Source organism: Cebidichthys violaceus, unplaced genomic scaffold, assembly GCF_023349555.1.
Source record: "Cebidichthys violaceus isolate CVI_PGR_0920_01 unplaced genomic scaffold, fCebVio1.0.p SCAF_31, whole genome shotgun sequence".
In the NCBI taxonomy this organism is placed as follows: Eukaryota; Metazoa; Chordata; class Actinopteri; order Perciformes; family Stichaeidae; genus Cebidichthys; species Cebidichthys violaceus.
In genome coordinates this window covers 729,644-754,820 of record NW_027176495.1, presented here as the reverse complement: position 1 = coordinate 754,820, position 25,177 = coordinate 729,644, and the positions used below count along the sequence as shown (strand labels likewise).

The window sequence follows — 25,177 nt, the reverse complement described above, 5'->3', positions numbered from 1 at the left end:
GGAAAAAAAGTTGGGTCGACAACAAGGAGAACAGGAGGAAGGGGCTGTGTCTCCCATCTGGGATCCTCCTCTCAGAAGTGGGTCATTGTTGAAGGCAGAATTCAGTTCATGCCATTCCAACTCTCCCACACTCATTAACCTCAACATCTGCAAAATGAATAGCCAATTTAACAGGGGTTAATTGCTTGTTAATTAGTCAATCTGTCTAGTTGATTACTTTGGTCTCTTCTTTTGCCTCCTCCAGGTCGGCACCCTTGTCTTCCAATTTCCGAGCGATGGTCTTCAGCTTTGCCTCAATGTCCTGGAGTCTGAAGCTGAAGTCCTCCTTCACATCTCTGGTCTGCTGCACCTCCCTTTCTCTCGCCTGGACCTAAAGCAGATAGCAGAAATATCCACATTTGACAATACTCTACTGTATATATCAAAAGCTAACATGCACATTTTAAGTAAATTCATACACAAGATCGGAAAGTAGAACTCATACAAGTGAGTGCCAGCTTTACTTACGAAACGCACATTTGAAATCCCTAGTTAGTTAATGAAACCACTATATTCAATAAAATGTTAAACTCTAGTGAAGAGAGGTCACCTGGTCTTCAGCGGATCCCAGAGCCAGAGCCACCTCAGCCAGCTGCATGCTGAGCTCAGAAGGCAGACCAGCCTGGAGGTCCTGGTACTTGGACTGCTGCAGCTCCGTCATGCGCTCCACACTCTGTCGCCTGCTGATGACCTCACCATGTGCCGTCTACCACACAAACAACATATTTTCTGTGATGATGTGATACTATAGTCATGTCCAAGCAAGCCAGAGAAGTTCTTTACCTAGTTGTCCTTATGTGTTAGATATGTGTGTGTGTGTGTGTGTGTGTGTGTGTGTGTGTGTGTGTGGCCTACCTCTAGCTCTTGCAGCAGTGAATCCAGGTCTGCAGTGGGACTCAGCAGTAAGCCACGAGTATCTTGGATCCAGCCTTTGACCAAGCCCAGCTCCTTCTCCACCTCCTCTCTCTCCCTCAACTCCTGGTGTACCTGAGCCCTGCTGGCTCGTACCCGCAACACAAGGCTAGACAACACACAGTGATAATGAATCAAACAAATTTAAAATGTTAGAAGCTGTTATTACATTTTTAGTTTGAACAAAGTCATGAGGTTAATCCTGTTTCTAGTTTGCTGGAGCAGCCGCAGCACTGGGTCACTCACCCGTCATATTGCTCCTGCATGCTTCTGATCTGTTGTAGGCAAGGCGTCTCTCGGAGTCCATTCTCTGCCTTTCTCTCCATGGCCTCCTCCTCCTCTCCTCTGAGGCTGCGAGTGTGTTGCCCCAGCAGGGCCAGGATGGACTGCTCCCTCTCCACCTCCAGGCCGAAGGAGTCGTGGTACTCCAGGAGGCTCTGGAGCGCCGCCCTGGTGGCTGCCTTCTCAACCGTGCTGTCTGGGACACGACTGTGAAGGTCTTGGGACACGGAGCGCACCTTCTCCATCTGAGGGAAGTTCATGTGCAAAGATTGAGGTTCAGTTGAGGCAGCAGATTTAGAGTTAATTATTTACTCTTTACAAGCTAGTAAACATGGATGTTTTCAATTTGTTAAATAATCTTTCAAAGTTGTATCTAGAGTATACAGTATTCACAATGATAGTCTGATAGTCAAAGGCTGAAACATTGCAGTGAATGACATCATGTCCAGTTGAACAAAGGAGCCATAGAAAACAACAGGAAATGTGCCATATGTACTGAATAAGGAAATGGCCACCATTCATTCTTTACAGTTTGACCTAATTTCCCTTTCAGAAGCAGTGCTTTGTGGGAATTCTCAGGAGCCGACAGTGTACACATTTGAAATAGATCAAAAGGCGGGAAAAAGCTTCATGACACAGTGGAGAAAACAACTGGCCTGAGGCCTGTAGTTACATCACAGCACACCAACTGGTGTTGCGCCGTTGCTGCGTACTGTATATACATATGCAATGTGCACTTGAACACGTGAAGCGCACAGGGAACCATGCGCAGTGCCACCAACACATTCTACGGTATCTTCTCTTACCTTGTCAGTGAAGGTCCTCCACTCCCTCGCAGTGTCCTCCAGGGCCCTCTCCTGGGCTCGGGCCACACTGCGCAGCCTGGTCCACCGCTGCCACAGTGACGACACAGAGTGGCTGGTGACAGCTTTGCTGGACTCAGAGATCATCTGCTCCAGCTCTATTGAATTCTCCTTCAAAGCATTCAGAGGCAACTCGAGCAGATTGATGTGAGCCACAAGAGACTACAGCCGAAAGATGACAAGAGGTACATCAAAGTCATTTCATAAATGCAGTCTAATGAAACATTTATACAAATGAAAACTAAAATTCTCCCCTAAAAGAAACAACTCCGCAGACGCACAAGTGAACGAGGAATAATGCATAAACACTCCACTGTTTAAATATTAATGTGCATCTGCCGCCGTGACAAGAGCAAATGTTGGAATTTAATACAACAGCCACGCGGGACACAACTCACGCAAGTTAGACAATTTCCCTGAACATCAGATAACCCTTCTCTACAGTATCTCTGCTTCATGAGCGGAGGGTAGCGTCCCACCTTATATCTCTGACACTTTTCCTCAGCTTGCTGGATACTGACGGCTTTAGCTGTGGTGAACACGGCCATCTTGCCCTCTGCGTCATTCATCTGTTCAACCAGTGTCTCTTTCTCATGTTGGAAGGAGGTCCATAGAGCTGTGCAACTGAGAAAATGATACAAATTACAGACCGCCGTTGATGGAGGTATATTAATAAAACATGCATCAGCTGTGTATGCATATATTACATGGCTCTCCATTAACCAGTAATACACACCTCTGCAGCATCGCTCTGTAAGCATCCAGTTGCCGTTTGACTTCTGTATTTCTCAGCAGCATCGCCTCCACTTTATCTCTAAATTCACCTATGGCTTTTGTTTTCATGAAATCCTCGAGCAGAGGATCCAAAGTCCTCAGCTCCTCTAAACCGGTTGTAAAGTTCTTTTCCTGGGCTGAAATATCTTCGACGTCCCACACACAATCTGTCTGGTTCTCAAGATCCACCCCCGAGCCGGCCCTCTGGAGTAAAGCTGCAGCAGAGTCCAGACATTTCTGCATGGATTGCAGAGATAAGTGCTGTCTCTGGACCAGGGAAAGCGCTTGATCCACCGCCAGCTAGAATACGCAGAAGGTGATTTCATTAACCTTTTAATGCTTTTGCTTCTTTCTCCGTGAATTTCACACAACTGAAGTTATACATGCATGACTAAATCTTTACAGCAAGCATGGTCCTGTCAGCAAAAATCAGTTAAGTACATTATATCTGCACATGTGTAAAAATGTCCTGTTCCAAAGCTTTACTTTGACTTTTAGTGACTAAACTTGAGCAGTTTTTAACTGTAGTATTATGTACAGTAAAAGGGGTTTTCACATGTTGAGAAACTCATTTTGGAATTCAAGCTTCCTCTCAAAATGTCAAAGGTCAAAACTCTCCTCAGTGGAGAATGGATTGAGGGCTATTTAGATTTTTTTCTTTGCAAAACTTTGCCGATTAGAAACGGCTCTGCTATGTCATTCTAACTTTTACTTATTATTCAACATAATGTAATCTTTGGGGTATGGCATTTAACCACATTATATCCCCCCCCACAGTTATAGATTAATAATAACTTCAGTACTTATTCAAACTTCATGGAATCTCTTGAACTGTCTTTTAAATATTTCAGCTTCCCTAAGCCTATTAATATTAATAGAATGGGCGACCAGGAGATGGAAAATAATATCCAGTAGGTTCGAGCCACAGACGATGAGTTCAGGGTATCAATTATAAAAATAAAGGACTAGAAAATGTCTTCGTGATAATTTATGAATAATATACACACATACCTGTTTCCTGCTGATTCCTTGTTGAACTTCAGCTCCCAGCTTCGCCACCTCCTGTAGTTTCTCTTCTATGTTGGCAGGAACTGCTTTTTTCCTACTAAAGTACCTTTGCTTTTCTCTGCTACCTAAGGCATCTCCTATCCTACATCTACTTCTCACTTCCTCCTCTAAGATCTTCAGTTTGCACACTTCCTCATTTACCCTCTCAATGCTGACCTCTGAAAGAGTCAAAGGCTCTTCCATTTTCTCCTTGATAGTCCTAAGCCATTCCAACATGTTCTCACTTTCTTCAGTGAAATCTTCATTCTTTGTGACTGTTTCACTTTCACCAATAAGACATTTGACTTCACACCGTAAAGACTGCAATGATTCGAGCTGCAGCTTAGTTTCCTGAAAGGCATTGGGATCAAACTTCAGACCGAGGCCTTTGGTCTGTTGGTTACATTCTTCAGCCTGAGAGTTTACACGATCCAGACTTTCAAGCAGTGAATAAAGGCTTGTGATTCTATCCATGGCACCCTGTTCTGAGTCTGACGTAAGTCTGACCAGCTTCTCTTTCACAGACTTAATCTCTGAGTCCAGCTTGGTGGATACTCTGTTGTGTTCAACTAGTGGTTTCAAGCAATCGTCTAAGTGTTTCATTTTCTGATCATTCATCCGTTTCAGTGTGTTATGGAGACTGACCAGCTGCAGTGTCTCTGCAGCTCTGAATTGTTGACCCCAGCTGAGAAACCCCTCAGTTTTGCCATGAAGTTCTCTCACAGCGGGGCTAATATGGAATAAACTTTCCTTAATATTTCTGTATTCATTAATTAGACGAAAGACAACTTCCTCCTCACTAATACTGATAGTCTGCTTCTCCAGATTGTCAAACTGCTCCTGAAGCTCCTCCAGTGCATTACGAGTGATATCAAAGAAAGTGCTGAACTCTTTTCGCTCTAGGATTACTTGTTGGACTCTGTCTTTTTTCTCTTTGGCTAGAGCCAGGATGGCGTTGTACTGCTGAGGCAAGGCATTGAGCCTCTCATCTAGGTAGCAATGATCAATCTCGTTCAGTGTAGGGAGGATCTCCTGGCCTATCCTTTGGACGATAAGAAGAAGGTTCTCGTACTCTGAAGCTTGTTCGAGGACATTCTGAAAGTTAGACAGTTGTGTCTGCAACTCCGAGCTATCGTCAATGTTGCTGAAATTGATTTCGGGGAAGGTGATGGCATCTGCTTGTCTCAACCAGTGGCAAGTCTTATCCAGGTCAACCTGGAAGTACTTCCTGGAGGTCAAGGCTTTCTCCAAGTCTATGAGACGCTGGGTTGTCCTCTGGAGAGCGGTTTCAAACATTGCCTGCAGCTTCTCAAGTCTCGCCACAGTTTCTGCTCTCTCTTTGTCACTGGCATCTCTTTCTATCTCCCGCCCTTGTAACCAGAGAGATGCCAGCTCTCTCTGGTACGCTCGTAAACCACACTGGACGCCTCGGCAAGCAGCAACCTGTTTGGCTAGGTCCTCAGGGAGAAGCGCTATGTGGTCATCGATCAAAGCCTTCCTCTCCTGTAGCTGTATCCAAGACAGTGCTCTCCCCAGGCCTTGAAGGAACTGTGTCCTCTCTGTGAAGGCCTACAGAGAAAGAATGAAACATTTCATCATTCACAAAGATTTAACAGCTTCAATATTTTATTATTATTTTACAGTTTACCGTTTTCTTGTTTTTACCAGTCTAACTTTAGAAGATAGTTAGGTCCTTTAGGAGATAATTAAAATTCCAGCTGTTTACCTTACTGAGGTACTTCCTCCTTTGGGCCACTCGAGCCCCCAGAGCCTCCACCTCAGTCTGGGCTTGTTCAACGAGCTCCTGTAGGAATCTCTTCTCGCTCAGCCCCAGTCTGGAAGCCACAGCCTGGGCCTCGCTCACCGCCTGACCCAGCAGCTGCTGACGGGCCTCCAGTTCTACGCACACACTCAGGTGGTCGAACAGGAAACTCTGGGCCAGATCGGGGGGTGGGCTGGTTTTCAGCGCAGAGGTAAAAGCAGGCCGCTGCTCCTCCACCCACTCCCGGGCATCCTTTAGCTGGGTTTCAACCCGGGAAAGATCCTCTAGTGTCTGTGAGGAGTCCTGGATCTTCTGCTGAATCAGGGTTTCAAGCTGGGCCCAGCGATGCTCCAGATGACCAACCTAGTGAAAGGCAGAACACCGAATAAAACTGGACACAATACCTATATACTAGATCAGGGGTCACTAATAGGTGGACCCCGGACGTCGTTGTATCCTAAAACCGGATCGCATGCATGAGCTAACTTCAAATCACAAATTGTCTCATGAATGTGATTTGAAGTTAGCTCATGCATGCGATTTTGAAGGGCTTTTATTTTGAAATGCTACATCAGAATGTCCTGGTTCTCTCTGAGTGACACCTTGAGGTGGTCTGCTATCAACCTGAGGTGAAATGATTTTGTAACTATGCACTTTAAGATGCACATTTTTTGAAAGTTTTCAGTTATGTCAGTTATTTTTTAATCCAGCCCTTATTTTACTTGAAATGAGAAGAACATTTATTTATGTATTTCTATGTATTATATATATTATAATCCATCCAGTTCAATTTGAAAACTGAGAATTTTAATTGAATACCCCTGTACTAGATGATCATAACTTTCCATTTAAGAAGCAGCTGAAGAACTACAAGAATGGAGGCCCCACCTGTTGCTTGATCAGCTCCTTGTCTAGCAGGCTGAGTCGCGGCATGATGGCATGCCTTTGTTCTCTGAGGTCTTCCAGAGTTGCTCTCTGCTCTTCTAGGTCACTGGAGAGCTTCCTCAGAGCCTCTAGATGCTCACTAGTACTCTCAGTGTCAGCCCTGGGTACACACAGGCATGGGTTGAGGGATATCAGGTCCATACAGTGGTATAGTAATTAAGCTACAGTAATTATCTTGGCCGAGATAAAGAGAAAGAAAAGATTGTAACACCAGAGGAAATGTGTGTATATATAGTAAATACTGTATATATAGCCATGTCAATAAATACATCTACTTGTAAATGAATGGGCAGCTTGTTTAAAATGCTACATTACAGAAAAGATTGATACCTTGCGAGGTAGTCCCATTCCCGGGATACTTGGTGGAAGAGTTCCTCCACAGCGACAACAATCTCCTGGTACTCCACACTCCGCTGCATGTCCTCCCCCCGCTGAGACTCCAGGTCTTCTGCCTGCTGGCCCAGATCCATCCAGCTTCTCCTCAGTCTCCTTATCTCCTCCAGGGCAGGAGAGACCTGTCCGTCTGTCATCTTACCAACGGCGTCATTCAAATGGGTTACCTCAGACTGTCGCTCCCTAATCTGCTGAAGGAATTCCTGTGGGAAAGAAAAAAGTAAGTAAGTCTAAAAGTTCGCCTAGTTTTTTCAACAATACAGCATTGTCATTCAAAATCATTCGTCACCAGCATGCAAACCAAACACAGACCTGTGCCTTGTCCAGCTGGTTTTGCGCAATCTTGGGCTCCAGCTCCGCAGGCCTTCTGATGAGGTTCTGAAGTTGCTGCTCTGTCTCTCTCAGCTGGACCTCCAGGTCTGCCTTCTGCTCCTCGATGTCCCTCCAGCCGTCTGCTACCTCCTCACAGAGCAGCATGCGCTCCTCAACCTGGACACAATGGAATCAATTCATGAGCAAGCATTTTGTCAAACAATATATTGAAATTAAAGGCGTGTTAAAGCTAACCGACCTGTAGTTTGAACTGCTGGATAGCTGCTGCGGTCCCCCTGACCCTCAGCTCGGACAAGTCACATGTTGAGCACACAAGCTGGAGGTAAGTGTTGGCCTGTTCCTGCAGAGCCCGTTCCTGCTTCACCTGTCAAATAAAGAGTCTGTTTATGGTCCTATGGATTTATTGACTCATCATGTTGTCCCTTCAGGACAATCTGCAACTCAGTATTGCCATCCAAAAACATGACAGCCATTTATATGAATACTATTAACTCAGCAATTCATCTTTTTAGGGGGAAATAACAGAAATCAAGGCAAGCCATGCCTGTACCTGCTGTAGCGCCTCCTCCAGGCTGAGAGGAGGATGTGCAGGAGGCTCTGGTTCCTCTGAGACAGAAGTCAACCAGTTCTGGCACTGCAGCAGAGTGTCTTGGAGACTCACATGTCTCTGTAACTCGTGGTCCAGACTCTGATACACCTATAAGACACAAACAGATATATAGTCAGTGCATTACGTCTGGAACTGAAAAAGTGGAGGGAGGACAAAATGTGTTTTAAAAACAGCAAAACACACATAAGCAATAACACAAATATAAAGTGAAAGAAAGCAAAAATGCTGCAGGTAAAAGCTGGTAGATGCATAGCTTTGAAGCCAGTGTAGCATGGCCAAACATAAAGAGGCATTAAATTCTACAACCTGAACAAGTAGGTAGTTACGCAGCGTTGTATATGACAGGTGTTGAATGTGGAGGCGTCCCTGCCCTCCAGGGGAGCGTCGAAACAGCGACGTCTGATTGACAGTGTTAATATGAGAGCCCGAAAGAGGGAAAGAAGGGGGGCAATGTATTGGCAGATCGCCCGGTGTATTTGGCAAAGGCTTGAAGGTTGGCATGGTGGCAAGTGGCAGGCAGGATATTAGAGCTGTGTTGTGCTGGGACACAGTTGGCAGCCACCGAAACACTGGAGGCGCAGTTGTAGGGAAGCCAGCAGCGTAGTGGTAAAGTGTGGCTGGATCACACAATGCCAGATTGGATGTGCGAGTGCTGGTGGAGGTGGTGTCTTGGGAGGTGAGCTATGATGACAGAGTAGAGGTTGCCAAAATGACAGAGTGGGCCTGGATTAGAGGGCTCGCCAGAGCTACTGAATAGTGGTGTGTGACCACTTTTGGCTCAGTCATGAAAAAGTGGGGTTGACAGGGGATACGCAGAGATTAATATGGTAGATTGAGTTAGTGATTTTGGCTGGTGGGGTCTGTCTGAGTGCGGCTGCTGTTGAGCTCCACTTTGGCAGCCTTAATTGGTCGTGCCCTCTACACTGGCACTGAAGGGCTGTCTTGAGAAATGGGTTTAAGTGTCAGAATGGGTAAGGATTAAGCGGATGCCAAGGCTGTTGGAATATTAATAGCGCTGATATGTAGAGCTGTGTGGCCACATCCATGGATGCATAAGCAAATGTGCGTGTATCCAATGCACCACTAACTCTAATATGTCTTACATTACAAACATGTGAGAAATACAGAACACATCTCAGCTTCCCATCTCTTCTCCCTCCTCCTCCTCTGCATCCCCTCCCGCTCCCTTTCTATCTCCTCCTCCTCACTCACTCTCTGTGCCGTGCTACAGATGGCTGAGTAGCTGTCTCTGGTGCCTTGCTGGTGAGCCTGGACCTGCTGTCTCAGCCTGATCTGCACACGGTCACTGCAGCCTTGTACCAGGTGGTCTCCTCGCTCCTTCAGGCCTGCCAAGCGATCCTCAAAGCCCGCTATTTCCTCCATGAGGGCCTGGGGAGGACAAAGCACCAAAGTAGGATCATGTAAGAAAGAGTCTCCAGTGGAAACGCATTACGGAATGAGTCCGTCCACTTGACAATGACACAGGAGGTCGGAGCAGACTGACAGCAATCAGTGGTGTCTCATGGCATTAGACGGGACCCAATGGATGAACTTTAAAGACGATTTAAAGACATTTGTGAATGACAGTAGCTCTGTTAATTAGGACTCAGCCCTTCTGATTATATAACTTCAAAGTCTTTTGGAGATCTGGACTGAAATTACTGAGAGAACCTTTTTTTTTTTTTTGCTGATCTACACAGTATTATTCTATCCCATTTTTTTTATGTCCACCAAAGCAAGAAATTAAATGGGGCTTCTCAGACAAGAATCAATTAAAATCGAATTTTGTGTGCACACAGACATAATAACAATTATACTCCCAATCATGGATTACACTGCTGCGTTAACCAACATCATTTTCCACGGATTGTTTTGAGCCGCTTTTGCTTTGTTGTTGTAATTGTGTACAGTCATGTAAATCTGAGAAATCTATGCCAACACTTAAGGCATCAGGTACTGTGTGTGTAACTTTTGTCACTCAAAAGTGAATCAATCATAACATCAGCAAGTAGTTCATGAAATAAGATTCTTTACGTCAGAAGGATAACTAATGATTAATACATTTATCAATGATTATTTAAGCTCTCCAGGTCATAGTTATGTTGCTTGACAAAATATTGCATGCCAATAGCTAAAGCAAATCTTCAGTAATTGTTGCTACAACATGCAGTTATGGAAACATTCACACCTCCAGAAACAGAGGTAAGTTTGACTAAATGATTGTTTATTCATTATAATAACACCAACCGTTAGATAACAATTATAACAACAACGTCAGTCTGAATATTTGAAATGTCCTAGTAAGCGCTAGTGAGCACTTCAGCGCTCTTATCAAGGCTAACTGCTCAAGCTCCATCATATGCCACAAACTCAGCAAACAACGGCACAAAAGATCCAGACATGTGATTGGTCACCTTGTGCCTGGACAGCTGTTGAGTGGCGGCCTCCAGGCTGCCACCCACAGCGGGATCAGGAGTCACCATCCTGCTGGACATCTGGAGCAGCCAGCGCTCCACTTCCTGGAGCTCGTTGTGGTAAGCTTCCTGTTCCTTTACCTGGCCTTCCAGATTCTCCACATGGGCCTGGACCGCATAATTCACAAAACGTGAGTATACCCACATACCGATTAGACACAGCATATGTCACAAACCAATACAACCGCTGTCCTCAAGCAGAATTACATGGCCTGTATTTGGGTTTGCCTCAACTCCTGCGTGGAGAGAGCAACTCTTTTTTGACTGTCATATGAGCACAGGTTCTCACCGTGGCAGTATGACAGAGTTCAGTGTAGTCCCTTTGCATCCTGTTCATTTTCTCTCTGATGGAGGGGTAGTGCACAGAGGCCAGCAGAGCGTCTCCCTTCTCCACCACTGACCTGATGGATTCATCATGGGACTGAACCATCTGCAGCAGAGCCTGGGGACACAGTCGACATGTATTTTTAGTTTCATCTTATATTGAATAGAGACCATCCTCGGTCGGTTTACTACCAATGGGTTCTAATAAAGTTATGGAAAGTATATTACATTTTGTAGTTAATGGATTAAGGCAAGCAAGGACACTCATGTGGTCCATTAAGCTAATAATAATAATCAGTAAGGTCTTGTTGCCATTTGGACCCACCTGTGCAAACGTACACATTATACACGTGATTAAAATGGCATAGTTGCTGCGATACCTTATACTTAGCCAGCAGTGCTCTCCGTTGGTACAGTTCAGCCTTGGGCTCCAGAGGGGATTTGAGCAAAGCCCTGGTCTCCACCAGCCACTGGGCCTGAGCCTTATATCGGTCCTGAAACTCCTTAGCTAGCAGTAATGCCCGCTGTAGGAAGCTGTGCTCCTGCCTCAGCCCACCGGCGAGCTCCTCCAGCTGGGCAAGACGAGCCTCTACCTCCTCTCCCAAAATCTCGGCTCTAGCCTCGTCCAGGAAGCCTGCTGTCCGCTCCGCCCGCTCCCTCAGTGATTTCAGGAGACAGTGGCCATGTTGGAGCTCAGACTGGAGAGTCTAGGTGAAAGAGAGAGCAGAAATACAACTCAGCAAGGCTGCTGCTACCGTTTTATCACCACTGCTTTATAGTTAATGACCCACATCCAAGGCATTTTACACACTGCTAAGTTAACAAGAAAAACACTGTTCTGGTCTACCAAAACTGTAGCATGTATGCTCTAGGATGAGGCAATCCTTCTATCATAGTTTTAATGACTTTGAGGTTAACGCTCAAACACAGTATCACTGATTTCTTTTTCCTTCACCTCCTGTCCCGCCTCAGTCACCCGGACCAGCCTGGCATTGTGTTTGAAAAGCTTTGAACCCATCAGCTAGGCTGACACCTGCACGGTGAGATGCGGAGAAGACCTGGAAGTCATGTTGCGGTGGAACCACAGTGAATAATATGAAAGGAAGACCCCAATTATACGGACCCTTAACAGGCAGCAGTAGCTGCAGGGGTTTCCAGGGCAACCACAACTCACCACACACAGACCTCCACTCGATGGGACGCCATCTAGCTTTCATCATCGGTCTATTATTGCTCGAGTAGAGAGAAGCTTCACACTGCAACAAACCCCCAGACCTCCAGCTACTGCTGCTGATAACATAATATAAGAAGACCCGCGTCTGTAGGCGCACGCTCATGTTTGCTGCTCAATACGAAGCTTCCGTCACCATCGTCATTCCGGTCACCGACGTGTCTACCTAAGGACCTTCATAGGAGACGCTCAATATATCTTAATTCTATGCAATCATGTGAGGTTGGACATGTGAGATAAATTGCCATGTGCAGCGGATCCCAATTATGTATGACTCATTACCTCCACTTCATATTGAAACATCTGCCGCCTCCGCGCAACTGGCACCACGTCAGGTTGTCCACATGTTGAATCAAACTTGCAAGATTAGCATTTCATCATTACCGGTTTTCCTGAGTCGGTCCAAATTGTGCATTTTTACATCGAAGACCGTTTGAGGAACCATCCAAACCTCTTGAACGATCTTCATCTTCTTACATGAACAAAATGCTCACATTTCTGTTCAGCATGTAATTGTTCCAGCAAAGGAACAAAAATAATTACAGTTTGGTCTCACAATCTGTATGAAAATAGCCACTGAGTTGTACTAACCTCATTGAGTTGTACTAATACTTTGATACAGTAGACAGTTCAGTCTGGTGAACATTACATATGAGGTCCTGAACACAGTGTGTTTCATGCTGTAGCTGTCTTGTACCATGTCAGCCCCAATTATCTATGTCAAGTGTCTCGTGCACCCAGTGTCCGTGATGAGCACTAATTTCTTATTATGCATCACTTCTCAGGCTCCATCGTCTACTTTAATACATCTGCGGCGCTGAAAACCATGTTCATTAGTTAACTTTTTTTTTTATTATCACAGGTAAGACATTAGTAAGGTGACCCTGTGAGCAGCAGCTAGCTCCGCTGTAATTGTCTCTCTGCTTTGAATGTATAGACCGCAGCACAGAAGCATCATATTGCATTCTGTACAGGCAGAAATCTTGGGGAAAAAAATGCCCTTTTAACATTTATGAAATGCCAGTGAAATTTAAAAATTTGGAAGAGGAAGGCAGTGAGGGGAGCTTAATTAGGAGCAGGAGAAACCGGTTTCTTTTTTGCATTTATTTGCATATTGCCCTGTATTCAATTTTTGAAGGAACCAGCGAATGGAGGAGAGCACTCAAGGGGAAAAAACTATTGAATAAACAAATTAAATACAAATACAAATATAGAACTAAATGAAAAGGTTAAGATGCACTGGATGGGGACATTGTAAAATGTGAGGAATTCTATGATTTATATTACAAAAAACAATACTGAAATTGCCTAGTTCAAAGGAAAAATGATCTGTCTTACATTGGTACATTATCCCATGAGCTCTTAATGAAGTTACAGCACATTTCTAGCTAACTGGGGCCAACACGGCTACTGTGTGACTTTTACAGTTACACCTCAGAATCAAATGAAGTCCACATCCAACTAATGGCCCTTGACACGACTATTGACTACTGGTCTTTGTGTCGATGCATAATCATCGCAGCTCACTGAAAAGCCCTGTAGCTCTTACTACGGGAGAATGAGTAAGTGATGGAGCGCTCGCGTATTATCTGCAGCGCTGGAAGGACTCATGTGGTGACAGCATGTCTTCAGTCCCCATGCAGAGACAGAGCATCGATCCCAGACAGGGATTACTGCAAAGCCCGCACCAGATGATGCATTGTGAATGCCTACGTGTGTGTGTGTGTGTGTGTGTGTGTGTGTGTGTCTGTGAATGTGATTCTGGATATGTGCGTCAGTGTGAAGGAGACAAAGAGAGATGTGATGTAGTAATGCATAAAGAAAGGTAGTGGAAAAATGTGTTAAAACCACAGAGGAACCATGGGTTAGAAAGTTTGCTGCAGCTTGTTAGCACTTTGGAAGGGATCTTGTGATATGAAGCGAGTGTGAGAGGAGAGAAATGTGTGTGTGTGTGTGTGTGTGTGTGTGTGTGTGTGTGTGTGTGTGTGTGTGTGTGTGTGTGTGTGTGTTGTGAAGCGGTAAGGGCACTGCATCAATTACAGTGTCTGTGCCAGCAGGCTCCCGACACCGGCGCTTCTTCATCCTCTTCTTCGCAGTGGGAGGTCTCTCCCTGCTACCGCGCTTCCTCTAAAGCGGCACCCACTTTGTCTTCATAAAGAGCGGATCGATACACACACACACACACACACACACACACACACACACACACACACTCATCCAATCCTCTATGCACTCGATATGAACCATGCCAAGCAAACGATGTTGGTGATTTTCTCCGTACATGTCTGAGCAGGGCTACTTACTACATCCATGGTTATATCAATGGTTTGAAAACTCCATGCATATTTTACTGGCCGAGCATATTGTAGCTGCCAAAGGAATCTGTACACTTGATGTTCCTAACAGGTTTTTATGTCACTTGGCAGAAAAAAAAAGATTGCACAAGGACATTTTTTTGCTGGCTTGGATATTGGACTCATATGAGTTTGGGCTCACATTTTCCACTACAAACAGGAGTCCTGCTAACTCATCAGTTTGCCATGGTAATACCCAACGTCTGTGCTGATTTATTGCAACCTGTTCATGGAGGTGCATTAAGTGCCGCACTGCACCTTGTATCTAAACGCCTCACAGACAAATTGAGGTTCAGAGCTGTGGGCTGTGAAACCACACAAGTACAGCACAGGTTTTTTGGTAAATAAATGGATACCTCTAGTTTTTTCATCTTCTTCTCCATGGCGACTCGGTCGAGAGGCTCAGAAGTGTCAGTTAACGCCGTGAAGCTCTTCTGAGTGGAGCTGAACCAGTCGGTGAAGGACGTGCAAAGATTCTCAGCCTCTTCGATGCTCTTCAGCTCCTCCTGAAGCTGCTTAATAGTGTCCTGAAAAATGATTGGATGAGAAGTCAGAAGTGAAGCTTAACAAATATAGATATATATATATTTTAAGGATGATAGCAATACAAAAAACATGTTCAAATCATACTTCCTATTCCCTGAAAAAACATGAAGGTCATCATATTACATGAAAACTCACTTCAGGTAAAAGTTATTGACTATAAATACAATGTGTTTTGTATATGTGACTGAATATCTGCAGTATACTGGTATTTAATAGAAAGTCAATATTGGGCCAATGTATTCAGATTGTTTTAGTTTATCTTGGTAATTAACTAGGTGTTAGTGCTACTCCACCATATTCACATTATGATTAATAGTATTAATATTAAGGTGAATAATACTCACTTCCAACAACTGCTTCCCTTTTGTTATTTGTAAGGTTAGGATCCTTGTAAAGATTTTTCAGACTGTATTTGGTCTGTTTCTGTGAGATGTGCCTCAGCTGTCTTACCTTGGCCACTAAGGACCAAAAGCTCTCTGATCAACCATCAAAACAGAAAATATCTGCCCCCCCCCCTTCATCTGCAGAATGTCAATAGCTTCACTACAAGGTGAAGAGGGGCTTTTTTTATGTTTTTGATGCTTTATCCACTTGACTGAGATTCTGAGTCAATAGCACCATGAGGGTGGAGAGGGTTTCTTGCAGGTTCGACACATTATTCACTCAACTTGCAAATCCTGTGGTGTTGCGAGACGCTCCAATTAGCAGATATTGCTGAGTGCACACCTTTTTCCCGACTAGACAAGAGGTAACAGCTTCCCACCTCGAGCCCATATGGCCCCAACTTCACACGGTATAATTACAGGCATCCTTGGTATGAGCGGCATGTCATGTATATGTATGTACCGGCATGACTGTGAGTATATGCATACTTTAGTCAATTTTGAGAGGGTAAGGAAGGGGTGTGGGTATAACAAGAGACAGAGAAACAAAGTGAGGGACTCAGATGTGTTACTGAAGGTGTAAAAATCAATGCAGTGCAGGCAAAGCTCTTACACTCCCGGTGCCAAGTGTGAGATTGCCTTCTGCAGCGTTTAATTACGGCCTTAGCCCCAGACCAGAGGAGCCCCATTGATTTTCTTTTAGCCCCCCCCCCCCCCCCAGAGGAGCAGACAAATAGAGAGGCTGGATCTGAGTACACAAAGCAACGCAGGCTGGACTCACGGGCATCACTCTCAAAGCAACTTCAATGGGGTGTTACAGAAACAAAGTCCAAACTCTCACTGGAGCAATTTCCATGGTGAGAGATAAGCATGCGTGAGAAGCCCACTGCGGGCAGAGACCCCAAGGGCAAAAACACACAGCGTCACTTTTTCTTTGTCTATCATTGAGACAGTATAACACAAATGGGATTAAACCAAAACCCAGCCCATTAAGGCCTTATGTTTTGCTGTTCTTAACTCATAATGACAGGTATGTACCGTCCAGCTCAATCTTCTGGTGGACAGGAAATGAAGTATTATCTGACCAGCAGAGGCTTTTTAACCCAACCTACATGTACAATAAAGGTATTGTTCAGCATGGACACTAAGGTTAGGCATCTGTGAAACTCAACAGGGTAATTATATGATATATGAATGTTTGAATAGCATTCAATAGAGAGTGCCTCACCTGTATGTTGAGCAGTAGGGAATGGTAGCGGGCCGTGAGCTGGGTGGCAGTAACGCTGACCCGACTACTGATGTAGGTTTCCTCCAGAACCTGTTGGGCCAAAGAGGAAAGGCCATCGACTTCTCCCTGCCGTGCAAGCACTGCCTCAACACACCCCTGTTCACAAGGGACACAGAGAGACGTATGCTAGAGAAATCCAGTCAAAAACATGAATGATTTAAGAGGAAATTATGTTTTTTATTAAATAAAAGGACAAACAGAGGTGAAAGGAGAAAGAAGAAATAGCAGATGACATCACAAACAACATATGGGGCCAAGGGGCCTGTCTCTCACTGTGTGTGTGTGTGTGTGTGTGTGTGTGTGTGTGTGTGTGTATCCCTCTAAATGCAGGGAGGGAAAACACTGCGACTGTCTGACATTCTGACACTGGCAGGAAACCTGCTCCAAAGGGAGGTGACCCTGTAGGGAAATATTCTGTCTCCTGCTGTTTCCTTTCAAATGCATGTTGTGAGTTGAGCGTATGTAAATGTGGGGAAAGTAATTTATTGTAGCGCAAGGCCCTGGGATGCTTCATAACCTATATTTTCAAAGACACAATCGTATCATCGGCTTGGATATTGTTGTGGCTGTTGTAGCTCTTCCACAGGACTAATGTAGCTCTTGTTGAACAAAGTATTGAATTAAAGTAACTGTTGTCTACAGTATAACCAGGTGTTTGCTGACTGAAGATATTTGTTACTAGAGAAAATATTACAGGAGGGGAAAATGAGTAAAGAAAGAAGAAATAATTCAGAATGTGTGTTTCAGATGCAGTAACAGTACATTGCTGTTAATACAATAGTGTTTCTCTGACCTTGAGTTTCTTCAGCTGAGTCTCCTTGGTGCCTCTGTCTGACCGCCGATGACTTCTGATGTTTGCCGCCTTCTCCATCTCCTCCAGCCACTGGGCCAGGCTCAGGAACCGTTGGCCCATCTGCCTCAGTCTGGTCAGCGTGGAGCTCAGCTGGGTCTGAGTCTCCTCCAGACGGCCCTGGTAGGCCCCCCACTCCTGCTGAGCAGTGTCCAGCACTCTGTCCTCAATTTGAGGTACACCCCAGGGGATTACTCGCTCTCTGCTGGTCAGCACAGCGGAGAGCAAAGACTGGCCATTGGAGCAGCATTCCTGCAGGAGCTGTAAGGGAAATTAAGAAGGGAAGATGGAAGAAACTATGTGACTGAAGATACCAAAAGTCCAGAGTGTCCAAGGCCTTATTGGAAAATTCAGTTTTAGCCTCAAGCCAGGCGTGACGTCAGTTGTGTGTTTGTGTGAACACTGGTACTCGGAATGTTTAGGACATTTACGTAATGCAAAACGCTCCTCAGTGTCAATACCTGTAGCTGTTGCAGTGTCTTCTCTAGCGTATCCACGTTTCCCTCTGGATGGGACAACGAAGCCAGAGTGGCCTGTTCCTGCTCCAGCCAGTCCTCAAACACATGTAGCCCCCTTTGATATTCCTGATGGACCAGCACCAGCCCTTTGGCCTTACTGACCGCATTCTGTCAACAACAGTTTGGAGATATTAATGGAAAGAAGGGGCGCGTATTCATTCAATATCCCAAGAGCAGTGGACAAAACAATATAAATATTCTCAAAAAACTGATTTATTATTCAAAAAGTTACACAGTATGATGTGTGCACTCTAAGTACCTTGGTCTTTTCTTTGAGGGCGTTGTATCTACACTGCAGCTGCTGCACCTCCTGCTGGGTAGTGTAGTGTTCGGCCATATTGGACCCCTTTGTGGCAATGGTCTCCAGAGGACTGCTGTGACTCAGTACTTCTTCATAGAGAAGCTGCAATGAAACACATGCACACACTCAGCGTAGTACACTGGGAGGCTCTGGGGTATGAATGCATGAAACTGCAAGAGTTTAGAGAAGGGCATTAAATAAAAAAGGATATATTGAAAATGTGGGAGAAAACGGAAAAACATGGCGGCTGCTCTGTTAAAAAAAAGTGTAAAAGTTCTCCAAAAATAACAAGAAACAGGCCATACAGTTGCACATGCTTCATTACTCAGTGTCTGTTTTGTCAAGTTTAAGTGAGTAAAAATAAGTTTACTAATCATATTCTGTCTTTTTAAAGTTAGACATTATTAGATATGATGTGATACCTTGGTCTTTCCCAGGTTAGCGGTCTTGTCTCTCATCTCAGAGTACTGTCTGTCTGAGCAGCTGAGTGTCTCCTCAACCCGGTCCATCCACATCACAAACTGACCCACGTCCTCCTGATAGCTGGTCCATTGAGACAAGGCGCCCTCCAGCTGGCTGTTACATCAACATTAGAATGTTAGCACACAGTGAATTAACGTTTCACAAAAGCAGACACATACAATGCACACATACGTTTTAATCTAATTGTCCCTGTAACCTTTCAACCAACTGAAATCCATCAAGTTAACTAGACAATTCCCAGTGCCATTTATCAACTGACTGACAGATTGATTGGTTCATGATCACAACCTTTTACACTGAATGGAGGCAGAAAGCAAGGAGTCCCAGGAGTCTTTGAGGTCCTGGATCTGTTTGCGAATCACTGGGACCCCCTCGGCTGAAGTGTTCCTCTGGACTGCTTCTCCCCGCGTCAGCAGCATCTTCAGCTGGATCTCCCTCTCCTGACGAGCAGCCAGTAAGGCCTACAGACAGGGAGACGAGGGGACAGACTTAAAGGCATTTATTTTAGACTTCAGATGGTTATTTTATTTTGGTTTCCACACAATTAAAAGAATACAACATGTTCTCCAGATGGTTGTATTCACAGCAAGGACATAATTTGGTCCGATGCGCCGCCCTAAAACCTAACTGAATTATTCCTCCGTGTCTAGATACTGCCAGATTTCCCTACTAACTTAATTTCTCTGCCAGACTCGGTTATTTACCTTTGAAATTAAGCTGCTACATGATTTTTCTCACTTCTGAGATAATTCTAGTTCCCTTTCGCTGAAAATGTCCGCAAGAAATGGAGGAAACCTGGACAGTAGTCCAGTAAAATCAACCAATAGCCAAATATCTAATAAACTGTGGTGTATTCCTTGATGGGATCCCGCAGCCACATTGTCTCTACTTACTTCCAGCTGTAACATCCGGTCCTCTAACACGCCCTTGTCCGTGGTGGTGGAGATGCATGTTTTGAGGATCCTCTGAGCTTCACACACCCAATCCTGGAGCTCTTTAAGGCCCTGAGAGAAGAGGCGATGCTCTCCTACAATACGTTCAATCCTGGAGGCCTTGTCCTTTAGAGATCAGAGCACAGCGCTGTTAACACACTCTTCTTAGAATGGATGTGAGAAACAGGTCAGCACTGAGTTGAACACGATCGTTTCCGGTGCACAACAACAGTGTCTTCATATATTTCTGTTTGCCTTTCTTACACCCCCACATTACAGCACTCATCACTCGCAAATCTTGTGTGTAGCTGTAGAGTGTAGAGAGGCAGAGCTACAATAACTATCTACAAGTGGCAATTTTAAATGATTACATTCCTGTTTCCATGTCTGGCAGGGAAGAGGACCTAAAAATAGCGCTCCACTAGCTAGCCGGCAAAGTAAATACATCTCATTCATCATGGTTGGGGCACTCTCATTGTCCCTGCGCTAAGAGAACGGCGCTTTGCGGTCTTTTTTTGCTCCACACTGTATCAAATTAATCGCAAGAGTGTGACCAATCTAATGAGAGCATCAAAAAAAAGGTTAGATTCTCAAGCACTGACACATTTCAGCGCTGGCATTTTAGAAGTGCTTCAGTGGATCAAAAGGAAAGCTCCACAGCCATGGCCTTTCGTTTTGTTGCTGAGAGTGCAGCGGCGTGGACCTTTAGGAGGTGAAAGACAGATAATTGTGCTCAGGTAAATTACTGTGCGATACCGAGACTTTCTTGGACGAAGGCAAGCCGATTGCAGCAGCCATGACTGCGACTGGGGAGTAACGCATGACACAGCAAATAACAGGGAACAACAATAAACAAAACGTGGCTGGACACAAGGCTCACGCAGTACATGAATCAAGCATGGCACCATGTTAGCATGCGGCAGCATTTCTCAGACAGAAGCACAGATAGAGTAAAGGGACAAGAAAGGGGTGGGGGGTGGGGGGGTACAGGGTGGGGGCAGTGGTACCTTGGTTAAGTTGCTGAGGGCTAGGTACTGAGCTGACAGCTGGGACACACGGTGGACGAAGCCCTTGCCGGCTGCTTGTCCCTCCCAGAGACAATGAGCTTTTTCCTTCAGCCTGCCCAGCTCTACTTCCCGACCGGCCTTCTCCTCCAGTACACACTGGGCAGGAGGAGGAGGAGGAGATGGATTGAAACAAAGGAGCAATATGATTCGGGGTAGCACAGATGGGAAGGAGAAGAAATGAAGTAGATTGGAGAGGATGGTTGCGTGTAAGCACCATTACATTTTGAGTCAAGGGGAAAATGAAATGACAAAAAAAAAAAAACATGACGGCGATGACAGAAAAGGGAGGCGTGAGAGGAACAGAGGAGGACACACAGTTGGGTTAACATGTCAGAAGAACAGACAAGAGCACATCAGAATACATGGATAAAGACGGGGTGGGGGGGGGGGGGGGGGGGGACATAAGAAAAACAGCATCAGCAGTATTTCTCTTGATGTTCATTTTTTAATAGAAATGTGGTGAGACACCACAGCTCTGATCAGGAAAAAGAGAAAAGCCTTAAACACCGTGATGGAGGGGAGTATATATATATATATATGTGTGTGAAGAGGTAAAGAGGATTTTGCCAACACAGGTTTAGACACTGAAGCCTGCATGTATTGTATTGTACTTCAGGTGCTGGGGGAAGAAATGTAATTGCTTGCGGGGCCAGACAAAAGGCAACGAGGAGGGGCGCAACAGTGGGCGACAGCATAAATACAAAAATAGCAACAACGATAAGGGCAGAGCTTTGAGATGGGCTTGATATATTTTTTTCCTCTATTGTCAGTTTTATCTTTGTAACGCTCAGTGCCTCTCTTCTTTTTTTGTCTCTGCCAGACACGGCAGAGGCTGTTATCGCATCCTGAAAAGGGCCTTTTAGCCACGCAGCGCTTCAGCTGTGACAGAAGGAGAATTAATTAGATTTCTGGACTTTTCCTCTGACTATTGTGTCAAGACGCTGCTCTATTTTGATGCGGCGGTGCTCGACAAATGTAATTAGTTCCTTCTCTTTTCCCAGCTGATTTTAGATTGTGCTTTAGGGATGCATATCTGATGGGGAGCTACAACTACTAAGTATCCTTGGAAAATCAACTTAATATTCAATTTATGTTGTAATGATGGGGCTTACTTGAGTCGGGAGAGGAAATGAGAAAGTGTCAGTGAGAAGAGAACTGTAAAAGGCACACTCTCAGTGTGACGTAATGCAATTAAACAGAAAATGGATCCTACATTGTGAAATATTGCTTAAGTAGTGGCTATAAAACACTGTATAAACTAGGAGACGGCTCCATGAATAACCACAATAATTAGAGACTAAATCATGCCTACATGACTCAACAGGGATAACATTAGATTACATAAATTGACCTACAGCAGAATGCATATTTGAAAGTGATATAGAATGACTGAGAGACTCACTGGATTACATTCCATTATATCTTCATATTTTGAATTGTCTTATGGGAGCTGAATTTAGTGTTTTTCCTTTACGTTAATAAAGACATTTCCACCATAAACTGAGGCAGAAAAGGCATAAATTGGTGCATAAACATTCACCAGACCGTCACGATTAATACGTGTTCTCACCAATGTCTAAGGGAAACGTATGCCCTTGTACCGTACATCAGAAATCCACTGGTTAAAGAAACCCAGACAGAGTATATTGGTGTAACTGTGTACGGAGCGTGACTTTGGGCTCCACAATACCTGTAGTTTGCTGAGCTCCTTTTTCTTGGCCGGGAGGTCGTGTAGACGAGCGCTGCTCTCCTGAACTCTGACCTCTGTGCTGTTCAGCCAGTCCTGCAGAGGCTCAGCACTGGACTCAAACTCCGTCATCTGGGACTGCAGGTTCTGCAAATACAAACATTCAATACAACAAGAGAAGTTTTCATATGAACTGAATTTGCACAAAGTGATACAACTCAGTTTATTAGATGAAGTCAAATGAAATAATAAGATCATTGTAGTCTGGCGTCAGGTCTAAAATGCACATCAAATCCATATTAATATCCCTGTGTATATTAAACTGTGTGTAAACTGTTAATAAAGTGGCAGACAACAGGGAAACTGTTGTCTACCACCAAACCAAAGTGAACGTAAACCAACCTTGAGTGCGTCTTCCCTCATCTGCAGATTACTCATCAGGCTCTTCCAGTCTTCTCTGGCGTTTGCCACCTTGGCCTTGACTCCCTCCACTCTGTCTTTGGACACCACAGCCATCAGCAACTCCCCACTGGCCCCTACTGTACTCAGCCTGGCCTGGCCATGCTCCCTGTCACTCAAGAACTCCTATGGGGATACACAGACAAAGGCAAAGGAACTGTGACTATTTAACACACACACACACACACACACACACACACACACACACACACAAAGGGAGGAGGGTGTGAAAGTGAAAGGAGAGGGGAAAAAAGAAAAAAGAAATGGACTGAATGACAAACTTCTTTTTGTCTTCCACTTCTGATGCAATGGCTGATGGGTAACTGAAAACAATATGGCCATTCTCTACATAGCAAACAGAGCCCCAGGATCTCACTTTACATTGTCGAAAGCAGTAATTAGACCGAGCCATTGCTAATTCCATATGCGTGGGCAGAAGGAAGGGCTTGACCCTGGGAGGCAATCACAGATAAGGACAGTACAGGGAGGCTGAAATGTGTTGCTTTTTACATAGCTCACAGAAAAAGTACACACACACACACACACACACACACGCACAAATACACACACCCACACCCCTCCCTGAGAGCTGAGTCGATGACAGTAGCGCAGCAGGGACCACTCCACCATCTGTGCAGTCAGCACATCACTTACACACACTACTGCTTCAGCCCCCTCAAAACACACACACACACACACACACACACACACACACACTTAGTACAGTACAACCACACACAAACATAGAAAGTCTTTCTTCGTCTCTGTATTTTCTCTCTCTTCTCTGTTCATTCACAGTTTTTTTTTCTCCACACTTACGACCACCCTCTCCCTGCCAATGTTGCGATATACCACCAATTAAGCGTGACACAATGAATGCCCTCCGCCCCTCCCACACTGGCCCTCCCACCGGAGGTCAGCCATGTGGAAACATTGTTCCACATTCCTCACCAAGTCAATAATAAATAAAACATGCTCTGCCTCTCTATTCCTCTCTCTCCTTCACTGCCATGTATCTGTGACATTCCCGCTCATCCTCAAGCCTAGAAACTTCTGAAGCACTTCCCTTCTTTGACATTCTTTTGGAAAATTAAGTCTTCCAAGTAGTACGATGTTCATGTGACACTCTACATGTGCCTGTTTTCTAACCTAAGTTCCACCTGCACTAGATACAAAATATGATTAGTATTATAATATAATAAGTTCTGTGCTTTATGAGTGCAGACTCATCATCTTACTATTTAAGCTCAGCTCAAAGCAGTCATGGTATAGTAGCTCCTTGGTGGTAATGCAGTGGTTTAATGGTGTCTGACAGGTAATTAACTGTCTGGTGCAGAGATGTGGGGACTACCTTAACTGACGAGCACCCGACTCTTGGCCAGGACCCCGGGGTGCTCTACAGAGACACACTGCTACACCTGCCAGCTTCTCAGAAAAAGACACAAGACTTCTCTGAAAGAGACGCATGCAGATATTTTTTGAAGCGAGTGGCACAGAGACCCCGCTGTGGAGCTTTCTTTTATCCCTCTTGGCTACGCTCCCACTGTCAGCTTATGCAGCCGACGGCAGGTCCACTCCAACAAGCCCACCAGAGGAATCATCAACAGTCGGCATGTCAATACAGACATCCCCTTTGAGTAATCGCCCATTGAAAGTGGATTGATTCTTCCAACTATTACATCATTTCACTTTCAACTATTCCTTTGTGTGATCAAGCTTTGCTTAGCCTGCCCTGTCCATGCAAATACATTAAAATGTATGCGGCCAACACAAAATGAATTTTAGGGCAAGAAGATTGTTGATTTCATTTCCTCAACAGGCTGATTCTGTTTTATGGAAGTAAATAAACGACCCTTCCCTACATGTAACTCCACCATCAGCAGCTACTTGCTCTGAAATCATTACTGCTTCACTGCAGCTGGTTAATGGGCAATAGCGTGTGACTATGGGGCCATTCTGTGTAGCAATCAGACATGACAGTATATGCAGGAGTATTATTACCTATTCTGCCACCAAAAATTATTAAAAATGTTGGTCTTTGTCAAAAGGCTGAATTGGAAGTTATATTCAGTGACATTAAATATCAATTCTCCTACTTTCTTTCCCTGAATAACATAACTAAATGTGATTCAATCTGTTTATTTGCTGTTCTGTGTCTGGTAGGTCTGCCCCGGGGGAAACTTCTCTGCTGCACTTCATGTTTCCCACAGCAATAAAGATAATCAAAACTGGGTAAGTGAGCAGCAATATCTGAAAAAGGCTGAACAATAGTGTGATTTCCAAACGATATCTGTAACGTAGAGTGCAAAAACACCACGGT

General features: G+C 44.8%; 1 protein-coding gene across 6 annotated transcripts in view; it reads right to left on the bottom strand.

Moving 5' to 3' along the window:
- syne1a (spectrin repeat containing, nuclear envelope 1a) overlaps positions 1–25,177 on the bottom strand; it is a 123,313-nt gene that overhangs the window by 44,626 nt on the left and 53,510 nt on the right. For 5 of the 6 annotated variants that reach the window (XM_068724679.1, XM_068724676.1, XM_068724678.1 and 2 more), the window contains exons 57-85: positions 22,801–22,983; positions 22,402–22,545; positions 20,652–20,807; positions 19,606–19,770; positions 19,001–19,173; positions 18,652–18,805; positions 18,188–18,331; positions 17,872–18,036; positions 17,354–17,671; positions 16,501–16,656; positions 14,700–14,870; positions 11,139–11,465; positions 10,724–10,876; positions 10,375–10,542; positions 9,173–9,349; positions 7,901–8,047; positions 7,589–7,714; positions 7,330–7,506; positions 6,955–7,220; positions 6,568–6,724; positions 5,644–6,042; positions 3,882–5,486; positions 2,833–3,170; positions 2,576–2,720; positions 2,040–2,258; positions 1,198–1,478; positions 895–1,060; positions 590–745; positions 218–370 (exon numbers count right to left, since the gene is read on the bottom strand). In XM_068724679.1, coding sequence (XP_068580780.1) covers positions 218–370; positions 590–745; positions 895–1,060; positions 1,198–1,478; positions 2,040–2,258; positions 2,576–2,720; positions 2,833–3,170; positions 3,882–5,486; positions 5,644–6,042; positions 6,568–6,724; positions 6,955–7,220; positions 7,330–7,506; positions 7,589–7,714; positions 7,901–8,047; positions 9,173–9,349; positions 10,375–10,542; positions 10,724–10,876; positions 11,139–11,465; positions 14,700–14,870; positions 16,501–16,656; positions 17,354–17,671; positions 17,872–18,036; positions 18,188–18,331; positions 18,652–18,805; positions 19,001–19,173; positions 19,606–19,770; positions 20,652–20,807; positions 22,402–22,545; positions 22,801–22,983 — 7,089 coding nt within the window. The remainder of the gene's footprint in view (positions 1–217; positions 371–589; positions 746–894; positions 1,061–1,197; positions 1,479–2,039; positions 2,259–2,575; positions 2,721–2,832; positions 3,171–3,881; positions 5,487–5,643; positions 6,043–6,567; positions 6,725–6,954; positions 7,221–7,329; positions 7,507–7,588; positions 7,715–7,900; positions 8,048–9,172; positions 9,350–10,374; positions 10,543–10,723; positions 10,877–11,138; positions 11,466–14,699; positions 14,871–16,500; positions 16,657–17,353; positions 17,672–17,871; positions 18,037–18,187; positions 18,332–18,651; positions 18,806–19,000; positions 19,174–19,605; positions 19,771–20,651; positions 20,808–22,401; positions 22,546–22,800; positions 22,984–25,177) is intronic. The other variant, XM_068724681.1, reaches the window with a different exon arrangement.